We start from the raw sequence: 14,268 nt of genomic DNA, 5'->3' as shown, positions 1-14,268 counted from the left end.
TATCGCGACAACAGGAGACGACGACGAGAGGAGACGCCGGCAGCCCGAGACCCTAAGGTGCTTCGCCCCTAAAATGCCAGGGGCAAAATTACCGAGGCTTCGACCCCTGGAAGCGTAAAGGCTTCCAGGGGTGGCTGGCTTCCGTCATTTTTTATGGTGTCTAGTTGACTTCCTGCCGAAGAAAACGAACAGAAACGCCTACCGCCCCTTTTCTTTTTGACATTGGGGTCGTAATGAAATGACCATTTTGGAAAACTTTTGATCACTAATCTCAGCGGGAAAATAAGCTAGCACAAGCGGAGCAGCGGGACTCGGGAAAAGTTGGACGGGGGGAGAAGGGGGGGGGGGAGGGGGGGGGGCAAGTGCCCCTTTTGCACTCCCCTGCCGACGCTCATGTCACAACTAAATCCAAATTCTCTGTCCAACAAGTCTCTCTTGAATTTGGCGAACGCCCCTTAAAGTTTTCCACTTTGGAAGCATGGTACTTGCGTCTACTCGCTGCGTTTCCGGTGCGCGACGTGTCCTGTCTGGCCTGCCGTTTATACGCATGGCCTGTCTAGCACAAACTTAGTCATTCATTCCTGCCGCAAACCATTGTTTCTCACATTTCCGTCACTGTTCCCGCCGTTGCTGCTCGAACGCACGCTACTCTCAGAGTGCTAACCACAAGTGGCTATGTTCTTTCATTTGTTGTTGCAAATAAATAAATTTGAAAGATAGTCCTGATGAAGCAAATGAGGAATGCTCGTTTGCCTGCACATTGGCTCCCTATATGTCACGGCTGGATATCGTTGCCAGTGTGACCCACTCCGGCGATGTAAGTACGTGTTCCAGGTGATACTCAAAGTGGGTCTTGTATGAAGTGATCTTGTGCGCTCGTGCATAGCCCACTTAATGCGGATTAGACCGCTACGAGGCCCTACCCTAATGTCTGGTTTGCCCTTTGCGAGCACTCTTGGACAGACACTTACCCTTTTCTTGCAGCAAGGTGCCAGGACGCCTAAAAGAAATGTGGCGAGCAGCGGTCCGGAGGTAACACCCAGGAGGCTGGTAGAAGCCTGCATTACGCATGGTACATTGAATGAACTGCGATTCAAGCAGCTGTTTTGCTCGTAGTTGGCACGAAAGTGTGCTCAGAAATCTAGTGTGCCTGCGAAGCTAGCTATACTCAAGGGCCATCTGTGCTTATTTGCTTACACAAGAACAGCTGTCCTTAATTATGGCTTAAGTTCAACCTATCACTGCTTCTGAACCTCTGCTCCTTACCGTGCGATATTAAAATGAAATATTTATTCCTTCTGTGGGCATAATGATGACGAAATAAAGTCTACTGTGGCGGATGGCACATAATATGTTTAGGGGTAAAAAAAGCGCGATCATGTTTGCTGGGATTCCTGATGCAACACCTTACTATATGAACAGAAATGTACAATGGCTCAGCATGATTTAATATACCAGAAAAGCGAAATTTTCGATAAACGCATTTTGGTCACGAAAGGCATAGGTTTGCTTGCTGACTTGTCACCCATCAAGCCACGCGTATGTATGAAATCCGTGCCCTTCCACTATGTGAAGAAGGATGATGATTGAAGCTGGGCGCAGTGCAATGAGCGCACTAAACAAAAACACGTTTGCTTGTAATTTGCGTTTGAGCACACTTCCTAGCTAAGTAGCTGAATAGAACTTGAAAGGACTGCAGTTTGATAGGGACAGACATGGGGTTGTCCGTTTCCCTCCCGTGTAGTAGTCTTTTTATTGTCTGTGTATACACACCAACCCAGACCGCTCGACCACGGAGGTCAGCAGTCAAGTCACAGCGGGCCGTGAGACGTCCACGTTGAAATCTCCCACCAGAACTGGCATGTCGTATGTCAACGATAAGCGATAAAGAGGGCCTGTAACAACTCTCCTTCCCTAACATTTGAGGCATAAGCTTTGCAGGAAACCTGGCGGGAATCATGAAGACAAAACTGAAAGAAAAAACATGCTAGCATGAGAAAATTAGGTGGGCCGAACCATTCATAATGTGGCGGGTTGTCCAGTGAAGCTGTCTCAGTTTTACCGGGTTGCACACATTCACGAAACAAAACACGACTGGCCGGGGTGCGGCCAAAAGGAGTGCGTGAAACTGCTGCGGCTTGCTGGCAGGCGGTGCCAACACCGGTGCCCGCGTGGTTGGCGGCGAGAGCGGCTGTGTCGCTGTCGATGCCACACTCTCTCTCGCCCTACCTCCACGTGTCCGCTGCTGCTGCGCCGCGCCCTCTCCCCTTCTTTAATGCAGTGCAAAGCGCTGACGTCATAACGTCCTACCCCGTTTTTCTACACCTACACCGACATTTCCTGACCCGGGTAACACACACACGCACGCACGCCGCACGCACACGCGCACACCGGGGCGCGTGCAGGAGACTCATAAGGAGCTGGGAATAAACGGTCTTGTAGAAAGAAAGTAGTGAAAGTATGAGGCTTTTTACCGCTGCGCATGATTTAAGAATGCATGCATCAGCGCGGCACCGTACCTGCATGATAGACCTGAGCGAGCCAACCAGAAACGCAACCGCAATGGACAGGAGACCGAAGACGCAGCCTGCAGTAAAGAGTATGCATGGTATCATCAGAGTCCTTCAATGCTTCTCTGGTCATGAAACTCCCGGCCAAGTTTCGTTCGGGGATGAAGGCTACCGCGAGTGGCGCCACCGCAGATCGGAGGGCATCGGGCGGCCGCCGCTGCTCTGTAGCCAGACCGGCAGGCAGGAACGCAGTAGCAGCATGCCCGTTCGCACCAAATGTTTTCGCCACTCACAAAATGATAACTCCATTTGGGCGGCCCACGACACGTAAAGCGAAAGCGCACTGCTGATAAGGCGGCGAGCGTCTGTTTTATCTTACTCCGTGGTCAGTTCCCTGCCAAAAGTGCTCTGACCACGCCCCCGGCTGCCCCCGATCGACACCAGCGCCGCGGCGCGGCAGCGAACGAAGCTCTTCCATAGCATGACGGCGAAGTTTCATGACCAGAAAGGCATTGAAGGACTCTGGTATCATGTACAAATCGACACTGCACAGTATATCATGTTAACTTATATTTAATGTCTCCTGGTGATGTCTGGTCTATTGATTATTGGTGGATTTTTATCGACATACCCTCAGCACATCAATAGGCTTCAATTCATCTACATTAAGTACTAACCGTCCCCGGGTTTGGGCGCAATAAAGTTTTTTCGTCTAGCGCTAACCCTTACATAAATAAATAGGCGACTAAATCAATCAATCAGTAAATAAATGAGCTTAAATAAATGAAATTTTCTATATCAAGCGGTAGCTGTCACGGATCCGCCTATGTGTTTTTGATCCACCAGCATTTTTAATCTCCAAGCCGCTGGAGGAATATATGAAGGGGATATCACTACTGTATTTTCTAAACATTTACGGGGCCTAAATAGGAGGTTCGAAAAATCATTTTCTGCTTCAAGCTCCTTTTTTTTTTTTCCCGTAATTACAACTGATTTGATTGACTGTGGGGTTTTAACGCGCCGACGCAACGCAGGCGATGAGGCGCGCCGTAGTGGAGGGCTCCGGATTAAATTCGACCACCTGGGGGTCTTTAACCTGCGCCGAAATCTCGTACACACGGGCGTTTTTTCTTTACGCCTCCACCAGCCAAGCGGCCACCGTGGCCAGGAATCGAACCCGCGTCCTTGTGCCCCGCAGCACAACGTAATTATATCTGCAACAACGTCCTTTTTCGTCGATATGCTTATGATATACAGTGAATCCTCAGTATGACGAAATCGCTTTATTCGAAGCCTATGATGGCCGCCGCTCCAGCGCATGAACGGCAAACCGACCATACCTCTTTTAATGAAATACCGCTTATAGTGAAATCAGTTACTTGTCCCCAGAAATTAGTTCCAACGAGGATTTACTGTACTCGCGAAGTATTATCGCCCATCCCAGCGCAGCTATACGCAGTTCTACAGAGGAGAGCTGTGCACAACGCACCAATGCACTTGAGCAGCACGATGGACTGCGCTTCAGTCAGCTTCACCCGCGGCCGGATCAGGTCGTCCCACGTGACCGCGGCCAGTGAATTGAAGCCCGACGACAAGGTGCTGCAGGAAGTGAAACCAAGCCAAAGGATTAAAAAGAAAAAAAAAACGCCGCGTCACAAATGTTAAAAAAATGGCAATGAAGACAAAATAAAGTCTTGGTTCATTAAGAATACTGCATTGTCTCGATACCAATACCACCAATTTTATCGCGAACTTCATACAAATAATAGAGGTATTAAAGAAAACAGACGAAGCAGTGGGGAACCCCCGGCGACTTTCTGGTGAAGTCCCTATGACATAACAGAACTTTTTTTTGCGCGATCGGCGGACGCCGACCAAAAACCACCGCGTCAAGAAACATGAGCGGGCGGTTGTAGTAGGGCCTCTATTTCGGATTGATCGTATCGCTATCGCTTGAATGCCAACGGGCAAATAACGCCACGATAACTATGTCTTAACACCGAAGCTGTTCAGCAAATAGTAATTTTCCGAGTCCGCAGTTAAAAATACCGAGAAATTGCCGAGCGCGCGCTCGTGAGCGCGGGCCTGGGGATGACCGCCTGGTAGTTAAAAAACCAAGAAATAGTCGAGCGCTCGTGTGTGCGTGCCTCACGACGACCGCCCAGCGCCCCCGGCGCAGATTTGTTAAGCCAAGCATACCCACTTCAAGAGATTGGCCGAGATTGACAAAAAAAAAAAAAAAAAAACTCCAGCGTTTGCCGTAACCGTGTCAACGCTTGCTCGGAAGGAGAAAGACACGTCGTAGCGTACGCCCCTCCAAGGTGATGCCCGATGATTATCACTTAAAATAAAAAAAAAAAAAAAGAAAGAAGCTCACTTAGCAACAGTGATGGGGTAAAGGCCGTTGCTTCAGCGAAGAAGCGGTAAATCGGCTACAATCGGGGACCTAACCATCGTGATGGTCGTGAAGGTTGCGTACAGCTTCGCTGCCTTCAAGTCTTAGCGTTTGTGCGAGCTTCCTTCATGTTTAGTGCTGGCGCGAAGTCTGGATGTTTTTCAGTATTCCTTGAGTTTTTTTTTTTTTAGTTAAAACCTCTTTCGTGGCTGGAAAAGAGGGAGGGAGTTACCAAAGGCTAGTTCTTTGAAATTGAACCATTTTTTTCTCCATGGCCCCTTTAGCATGACATTCTCAATTCGATTCAAATAAATATAAGCAAGGCGCTTTCCTGAGCTGTCCCGCTGTTTCTTTAATATATAGCCACACGTATTTATAATCCTCGAGCCTCGCATTTACCTCAAAGAACCGCTGAATACGGACGCCACGAGAAGTCCACTCAGCCCCGGGTAGCGTCCCAACAGGTCTTGAACAATGTACGGCATCAGCTGCAAGAACAATTCAGATCGATAGCAGTCGATTAACTAAAGCAAACGCTACCGATACAACCGTCACATGCCTAAATGTCACTGGAGGTTCGCCGGGTAATAATGCTGGCCGAACAAGATAAACTCTGTCAATGGTGGTCAGCGCATTCTTTTCTTAGACCTTGATGGCTCGCCGTTGGGAAGACAGCATGCCTTATATGGCACAAGAAACGATTACGTGTGATTCGATTATACAATAATTGGGGATCTCCATAAGCCGCTGTGCTCAGTAAGTTATCGAAATTTAGCACACATATATGGCATTTAGCACCTAACGGCCGCACTCGGGGATTTTCCAAGCTGTCTGTTTGATTAACCAGGGTGGCTGTGATAGTTCGACAGTGAGCGAGCAGCACTGTTGGACACCTTGCATATGGCGCACATGCTGTACCTCGTCTGGCTTCTTGATGCTCCCCGTGAGCCTCGGGTCGCAGTCCTTGTACACGGCAACCAAGGCGATGCCAGACAGGACGGGCAGCAGCATTGTGACGGCAGCGGCCGGAAGGTTGAACAGCACGGCGCTATTCTTGCCAGAGGGCACACACACACACGCACAAACATGCAGCCGATATTAGAACGTCTATAGCCTGCAACATAGTTTTTGTCACAAGGCCATAGGGGCAAAAAAGTTGCAGATGACATCGACGTTTGGGTCTTAAGACGTATTATGCGATAGCGTTAATTCGACACCCAGTGAGCGCGTTGGAACGGAGTTTCTGCATTTAAGATATGTGCTTCATGAGCACTGAAGGTCAGCGAAGAGAGAAAGACTAGCAGCAAGGGTTTTTAATCGCCGTGGCCCAAAGAGGCAGAGGCCCTGTGCGCTTCGGTGGCGTAAGATGCCAGCGTGAAAGGTTGCGGCTGTTGGGTGTTGGCAAGTTTGAGCGAGGAGGCGACAGTGTCAGTGTTTATTCGCTAATGTCTTGACTGGACTGAACGTTTTTTGCCTTTTTGCTGAGATACAGAGAATTAAGACCTTTTTTGAGGAAGAAACAGTTTCGGTTCAAGAAAAGGGGGAAAACAGATAGTAGGGAGCTCAGTGGTGGAACCTGAAGCCTAGAGCCCCAGATGCAACCGCCCCTTCCCTTGCCCTCTCAGTCAGCTCGCGTACCCTTGTGCACCCTTTCTTCCGTCTCCGTCGTAGTATCATTATTCTCCTTTCCACACTTCAGTTGCCCTGCGCCATATTCTATACTAAGGGGAGCCCTCGAATCTGGCTGCCTCATTCCTATGACTTCCGAGTGGCAGCGATGGCATATTTCCGCACAGGCTTGATGAGCACAGCTGATAGAGGAGGGCCAGTATCCACGGAAAATAATAAAAAAAAAACGACCCTAATAAGGCTTTCGCGTTAAAAATGGCCGCCATCCCTCCCTGCGAAAGTGCATGTCCAGCGAAGCTGTTGTAAACCCCTACACATGCTGACGGGGAGGGTAGGAAATGTTCCTCGTAGTTTCGTTGTGCTTGTAGCTTGCGCTCGGCTTCTTCGGCGGGAAATGTTGGATCCTGCCTAGCCTGACACATACGCTCGGCTTCTTCGGCGAGAACTGCTGGGTCGTGCCTAGCCTGACGCATACGCTATCCCTCGCATGACGTCAACCCCTTTCCCCTTTCTAGAGCAGCTGCAAACCTAATCTTAACCAGAACACATGGGAGTGGGTGGGTCCCATTGCTCACCAATGGTTCCCGTGATTCTTTTGTGATTTCTTTACACGAATACTGAGCGTTATGCTGTATGCCTGACTAGCCTGACGCATGCGCTGGCCGTCTTCGGCGAGAACTGCTGAGTCCGGCCTGGGATTTTTGTTTACGACACAAAATATTCTGGCCAACGAGAGGCTAACAGCTTCGCTGTAAAAAAAAATGGCCGCGCGTATGCTTGCTTGGTTGCAGTGACGATAGCACAACGCTCCTGTTCCTCAGTTTTTGTTGTCGGTTATGTATTTCGCAGGCTAGTCACAAACTATGATACCCTTTTCTGCCTAACACACTACTGTAAAAAAGAATAGTTGTGATGCAATAGAATTGATTCTGATTTAGTTTTACTAGTTACTGCAGTGGACCCCAGTGCGACATCAGTGCAATGCCCCCGATGAACTCGGCAAGGTATAGGGGACGCAGACTCGCAGACTAGGTAACCTATGCTCGTACTTCTTGTGCGGTGCTTCCCGGTGGCTCTGATCGTGGACCACTAACGACCCATCTACCCGTTGGTTATCAGTTTTTGGGCTCCAGTGATAACCCAGCAATTACTCACCCAGTCAATTGCCGGTGGCTCGTTTGTGGGACCATCGACAGATTTATTTATTTATTTATTTATTTATTTATTTATTTATTTATTTATTTATTTATTTATTTATTTATTTATTTATTCATTCTGATTTTCTTGTAGCGGTGTTATAATGTGTGTCATCTTGCCAAAGAATTCATTTATGTTGTACGACGGGTTTAATTCCATAACACGTCTATTAAGGTGGTTCTGCTGACCGAACAGTGAGTCAGTGAGCCGCCAGTGAGAAAACAGCAGCAGATCCACGAGGGTCTGTCGGTTCTGGCTGATCCGGAGTCCCCGGCCGCGGCGGCCGCTTTTCTGATGGAGGCGAAAGGCAAAAACGCCCGTGTGTACGAGATTTCGGCGCACGTTAAAGATCGCCAGGTGGTCAAAATTAATCCGGAGCCCTTCACTACGGCGTGCCTCATCGCCTGCGTTGCGTCGGCGCGTTAAACCCCACAATCAATCAATCTGATCCGGGGACAGACATGTGGGCGAACGCCGGACAAGTGGATAAACGGACATAACCGACAAAAATTCGCGCGTCTACCTACTCCAAGGTCTTTCGTCTCAAAAACAGCGTCTAGAAATGTGGAGACAACGCCAGCACTTACTGGCATGCTACTATGCAGTGGAATTACTGCAGTTAAATCTCCATCTAACGAAGTCATCGGGAACTTCAAATTATTTCGTTAAATCGGCGACTTCGTAGAATCGGGAATGTCTATTTACTAGCAGTTCATTCCATAAAGTCGATGTCTAAAGGACCGTTCCCACTGGGACGAAAGCTACGGGAAGCCTGTCGCTTTGTCGCGCGGCTACTAAAATTGGTCCCGACCATTCGCCAAAAACGATCGTCGCGAGACAAAGCGACGGAATTCCCGTCGCTTTCGCTCGCTTTCGTCGCTAGTGTGGACGGGCCTTAAGAGGGGGCGAATTCCAGCAGCTACCATGACATCGTAATTGTGGCGGCCACGGTGCTTTAATTACATAATATTTACAATCAAATTGGGTTTCTGGATGAAACGAATTTATTACCTGGCAAAAAAAGCCCGTGGTTTTCTCGTGCGTTTCGTTAGCATCGAGCGGACACCTTTCATATCACGCAAGCTTGATCAACGCGTCCGCGTTTCCTACATGAGCCCCACTAAAGCTCCAGCCTCCAGAGCAAGTCAATATCGTCCGTCACCTGACCTGGAGCGGGCACAGGAGCTTCAGCAGTTTCTGGGTCGTCAACATACTCTGACACATCTTGTGTGCCGGGAACTAAGGGTTCTTCATCATTGAAAGCCTCCGTAGTGTCGGCGTCTGCGTCCGGGCTCAGATAGTCACGGAAGCTAAGATCTGCTGCCACCTCGTTAAGCCGACGATTGATTGATTGTGGGGGTTTAACGCGCCGACGCAACTCAGGAGATGAGGCTCGCCGTAGTGGAGGGCTCCAGATTAATTTCGACCACCTGGGGATCTTTAACGTGCGCCGAAGTCTCGTACACACGGGCGTTTTTGCTTTTCGCCTCCATCAGAAAAGCGGCCGCCGTGGCCGGGAATCGAACCCACGGCCTCGTGTTCAGCAGCACAACGCCTTAGCCACTGAGCCACCGCGGCGGGCTTTATGCCGACGAAGCTATTCCCAAGAGGTTGTCGGGATTTCTTGTTTTACTCATGTTGAAGGCTTGCGGAACTCCAAATACTGCGTTAAATCGAGAATAGCGCTGACTCTACTTCGTTAGTTCGAGTTAGTTCGGGTAATGCGAATGTGTTCGTTGTATCGGGAAATGCGTAAAATCGGGTTTCGTTAGACCGAGTTTTGACTGTACCAGTTTATTACACTTCACGCTGGCATATATACACAGATACTTTTGAATGTGAAAAAATATTATTTGCGTGTTTTTTTTTGTTTGTTTGCCTCTATTATATTGTGTTATCTCCCACAAATACGGAAACGCCTAAAGACATGCCCATTAAATGGGGATTGACTGATGAAAAAGCTGTCGTCAGAAACGCATGGCAATCCCGTTAATGTCAGCGTCAGCGTACGCACCCACAATGCTCAGATATCAGCTATCGCCTTATAACCTACGCCAGGAGCCTCTCTGAATTTATTTCCCCCTTTGTGGCTTACCGGCGTGCCTGTGCTGGCGACTCGAGGCTTACGAAGCGCTGCATCTGAGTCTGGCTGGCGCAGTACACCGAGCACCAGCGAACCGTCCACGATAGAAGCAGGCTCCAGGATGTGAAGGTCTCATACGGACTCGGGCTCCAGCTGAAACGCGCCCATCTCCGCTTTTCACACTTCCCTTAGCACGAAGACAAAATAAAAGTTTAGTTCATCAAAAAGACATGCTTTGTTCCACTAAGAATGGTACCAATTCTATCGCAAACTTCAAACAGTTAATCGTGGCAGTAAGGAAAACAGGTAGAGCAGTGGCGACTCCCCAGCAATTTTCCAGCGATGTCTCTATGACGCCGTTTTCGGTTCTGTGATTGGCGGCCACCAGCAACCAAAGCCACCGCCATGCAAAAACAAGAGTGGGCGATTGTAGTGGGGCCTCTACTAGTTCCGTCTGATCGTACCCCTTGAATGCTAACGAACAGTAGTTAATTAACACACTATATAACTATGTTTAGTGCTGGCCCATGTTACGTCACCGTAGGTCAAAATTTGGAAGTTTTCTGTATCTGTTACTTTTTTTTTTTTGGGGGGGGGGGGGGGGGGTAAGAAACCGTTTTCTGGGGATCGAATGAAGCTGAGAAAGCTACCCAATCGGCTAGTTCTTTCAAACTGGACAAAGGCGTATTTCGTCTTCATGTCCCCTTTAGCAGCCGGGTACAAGTTCGCATCCTGAAAGGCTATGCCGTTTTAAACGGCGGGGGCATTTCTAATTTTCTTCAGTATGCATCTCCATCCCAGGTGAGCAGCAGGGCCAAGGGCTAGCTCTACGCCCCGCTTCACACGACAGCACTGAGAGGGCACGAGTGAGAAGCGAGATGGACGTGCGGGAAAGCATGGCTTTAATGCTTCCAGTCGAAACACATTACAGCAACACAGTCCCTCCCTCTAAGGGTAAGCACACGGGTGTTATTGTAGTGGATGCCTGCTTAGCGCACCAGCATGCGCTCAAGGTCACCTTCTCACGTGCCACCGCTCGGTATCGGGGTCGGCGTCTGTATTGTGTTTGAGAGTTTAGCATACCATATGTACCGTACGTTCCATGTGTTTCGTTTGTACCTGGACCCAAATGCGCATGCGCCCTCGGGTACGACGGGGCGTGCCACGCCTCAGCGGAACGAATGCGCGGGCACGGCGAGGGTCGGACGCCCGTCAGCGGAGCTAAGCTACCTTACGAATGCGCACATTCCCAGACGGGTCCCGGTACAAACGGAACACACGGAGCATACGGAACATACGGTGTGCTAAAACTAGAGAGTTTTAGCAGTCCGTCCGTTCCGTCGTGTACGTTGTTACCGGGTTGACCGGGACCCTCTGCGCCTGCGCGCGCGGAACGGACGGACTGCTAAAACTCTGTACTATTTATTAGAAAGTTTTAGCACCCCGTATGCACCGTGTCTTACGTTCGTACCGTGCTGACTGGGACCCGACTGCGCCTGCGCGCGCGGGAAGGGCGAGGAGGACACGACCCACCGTAATGAATGCGTGGGCAGGGCGAGGGCCGGCCCGCGGAACTAATCCACCCTACTGGAACGAATGCGCAAGTGTCCAGACGGGTCCCTGTCAACACGATACGCACCCACAACACGGAGCATTCGGAGTGCAAAACTCTATATTAGAGAGTTTTAGCAGCCCGTCTGTTCCGTCGTGCACGTAGTTGCCGTGTTGACCGGGACTCGTCTGGGCACTTGTGCATTCGTCGCGGTAGGGGGATTAGTTCCGCGGGCCGGCCCTCGCCATGCCCGTGCATTCACCATGGTGGAGTGTGCCTCCTCGCCCTTCCGCGCGTGCATGCGTAGTCGGGTCCCGGAAATCACGGTAACTACGTACACGATGGAACAGACGGAGTGCTAAAACTCTCTATTGTCTACTCCGCCGCTCCTATTGGGAAGCCCCGACGCTCCGCGCAACCGTTTCGCTACAGACGGTCTCTCCCGAGAAGACATACATCGGCCCGCTTCCCATTCTGACGCTATAGTGTGGAACGTGATCAAAAAAGCTGTCCCCGTGAGGTATAGTGAGGAGGTGAACGACAGGCAAATGAACCGCATTGGGAACGCTTTATCGCGACCCCATTAATTATGCCATTCAACACGCTAGTAAGGGGAAATCTCAAGGGCTGCAATAACCGGCTATAGCCTTATTGGCAGCGTCAACTATTTCATTGACGGAATCGCTTTCTGTGTGCCTATTTAGCATTACTTTCGACTTATTCATGTTTATCTTCAACCCTACGACCAAACTTTCCGAGTGCACTTCCTGAAGCATCTTCTGCAGGTGAGGCACCTGATTCACGAACAACGCAATGTCATCCGCAGACCTCAAGGGGCTCAAAAATTCTCAACTTACTCATATTTGAGAAACATTATTGGGCAGTCAGGCTGACCCCTTACAATCAAGTTTCCTGAATAAAAAACTCGGTAGAAACCCCTGAGTTGGAATAGTCAAATAGAACGTTAGCATTATTTCCATCCGGTCATCTCGGCGCATGAACCTTTACACATAGGTATCTGCTGTGGAAGCCCTGGTTCCTAGGGCCTTTTATTAAAGCAAATTTTTAATAAATGAAATATTGTTTTATTAAATACCCCAAATAGCCCGTGTACGCATATGGAGCGTATGGAGGGAGTGCATCGTGTCTTGCAGGACGAACAAGTTTCTCAAGGAAGTCGTCTAGAATGCTTACGCGTTAATAACTTCGGAGGGATGGTCTCTGCTTGTACGGCTCTTCCTGAGACTTTTTTAGTCTTCTTATGGGGGATTGCAGTGACTGCGCATTTGTTACATGTGTCTTTCAAGAGCTACAGAAGACTCTTCTACTGTTTGCTTCCATTACTGCAGCACTGTTGACTGAATCAGTTTTTTTCATAATCTATAAAAACACTGTGAACGGGTTTGTTGTACTTCACGGGTTTCCTCAATAAACTGATGGACGCAATCTCTTTATAGGTTGTATTCACTGGCGAGGCACGCATGGAGGCAACCATGTGAGTGCGCAGTCACTGGTTCGTCGGGCTCCGTGGGATGGCGGTACTTGTCCGTGCCAAGCTGATGTGTGTTGCACGTTAACAAACTCTACTCCACCGAACGCAAAGTAATGCCTCGACTTCAGTGTGAGTGCGATTAGTAACATCTCTGTTGACACCACCGTTGAGAATCGGGTTGAAACGCAGCAGATGACGCACGCCGGTGCTTTTTTTTTTCTTCGGCGTGCGGGCGCATGTCAAAAGCCGCGCCATGTCCGTGGCGCTTCGGCCATGTCCGTGGCCGTTTCTGTGGCCAAGCGGAGAAATTGACAGCTAAACTTTTCAGTGAATGCCGTCTATTGGAGATGTGGGGTGTCGCTAATGCAGTTAACTATTACCTTAGTGAATAACGTATACAACAGAAAGCATACTGATTGCTCTGTAATGCTTATGCTCTTCGTCAATCTCTGGGGAGACTACTCTAATTTATACACTGTCTACGTAGCAACTTACAGTCTAGGCGCGCCTTTGGCACGTAACAACACAATTTATGAAATAGGAGGTGGCCTTTTCGGCGCTCACTTGAAGATTGTGATCCTTCCCGCTTCATCCGCTAGACTGATCATGTTCTTCAAGCCCCCAACGTGGAGAGCCCCCTGCGTACAAAGCAGCAAAACAAAATGCTTAGTTGGGACTCGAAAAACGTTATTTTCTACGGTGTGAAGTGTTAGACACACGGGGACGCCGACGAATAAGGATGTTCGCAACGTCACAGGCCGGGAGAGAGAGGATGTGTGTTCTTTCTATGCTGCTGTGAACCCATGCGGATGCCGGAATCGTTTGTGCACTTGTACAAACCATCCATTGTTTCCACGACGTCGCCGTCCCCGCCTGCCCCGGTAATACACGCACGTAGTTGTAACGGGCAGTCACGTGCTACGCTGCACGGTGCGGGAGGGGATTGGTTTTCTGCTCCGTGGACCACTTTGGGGGACCATTTAGTGAAATCAATTATGGATCCATAAAAAAAAAAATGGACGCCATCCCGCCCGGTGGAAGTGGATGTCCAGCGCAGCTGTTTTAAACCACTACACAAGCTGATGGGGGAGGGTATGAATGTTCCTCATTGTCTTCGCGGGCTTGTCGCTTGCACTCGGCTTCTCTGGCGGCAAATGCCGGGTCCCGACGCATATGCGCTCAGCGTCTTGGGCGGGAACTGCTGGGTCCTGCCTAGCCTGACGCACGCGGTATCCCTCGAATGACGTCAATCCCCTCTACTTTATAGAGCAGATGCAAACCTAATCTTTGCCAGAACACATGGGGGGTGGAGGGGGGGTCTCATAGTTCACCGACGGTTCGATGTTTGTTTTGTGTTTTTTTTTATTTACGCGAATACTAAGCTTTATTCTGCAAGCCTGATTAGCCTGA

The 14,268-nt window shown here is 49.6% G+C and overlaps 1 protein-coding gene across 1 annotated transcript in view; it reads right to left on the bottom strand.

Moving 5' to 3' along the window:
- Positions 1 to 14,268, bottom strand: part of LOC144152014 (sodium-coupled monocarboxylate transporter 1-like) — a 37,543-nt gene that overhangs the window by 5,740 nt on the left and 17,535 nt on the right. Inside the window, exons 7-13 of the mRNA XM_077683199.1 lie at positions 13,423 to 13,496; positions 9,827 to 9,967; positions 5,824 to 5,953; positions 5,305 to 5,393; positions 4,000 to 4,109; positions 2,520 to 2,587; positions 972 to 1,058 (exon numbers count right to left, since the gene is read on the bottom strand). Coding sequence (XP_077539325.1) covers positions 972 to 1,058; positions 2,520 to 2,587; positions 4,000 to 4,109; positions 5,305 to 5,393; positions 5,824 to 5,953; positions 9,827 to 9,967; positions 13,423 to 13,496 — 699 coding nt within the window. The remainder of the gene's footprint in view (positions 1 to 971; positions 1,059 to 2,519; positions 2,588 to 3,999; positions 4,110 to 5,304; positions 5,394 to 5,823; positions 5,954 to 9,826; positions 9,968 to 13,422; positions 13,497 to 14,268) is intronic.

The sequence above is a fragment of the Haemaphysalis longicornis genome, unplaced genomic scaffold (genome assembly GCF_048455015.1).
Source record: "Haemaphysalis longicornis isolate Haplotype H1 unplaced genomic scaffold, Haemaphysalis longicornis Haplotype H1 scaffold_9, whole genome shotgun sequence".
Lineage (NCBI taxonomy): Eukaryota > Metazoa > Arthropoda > Arachnida > Ixodida > Ixodidae > Haemaphysalis > Haemaphysalis longicornis.
Note: the sequence above shows the minus strand (reverse complement) of the source record. Positions and strands in the feature narration are given on the sequence as shown.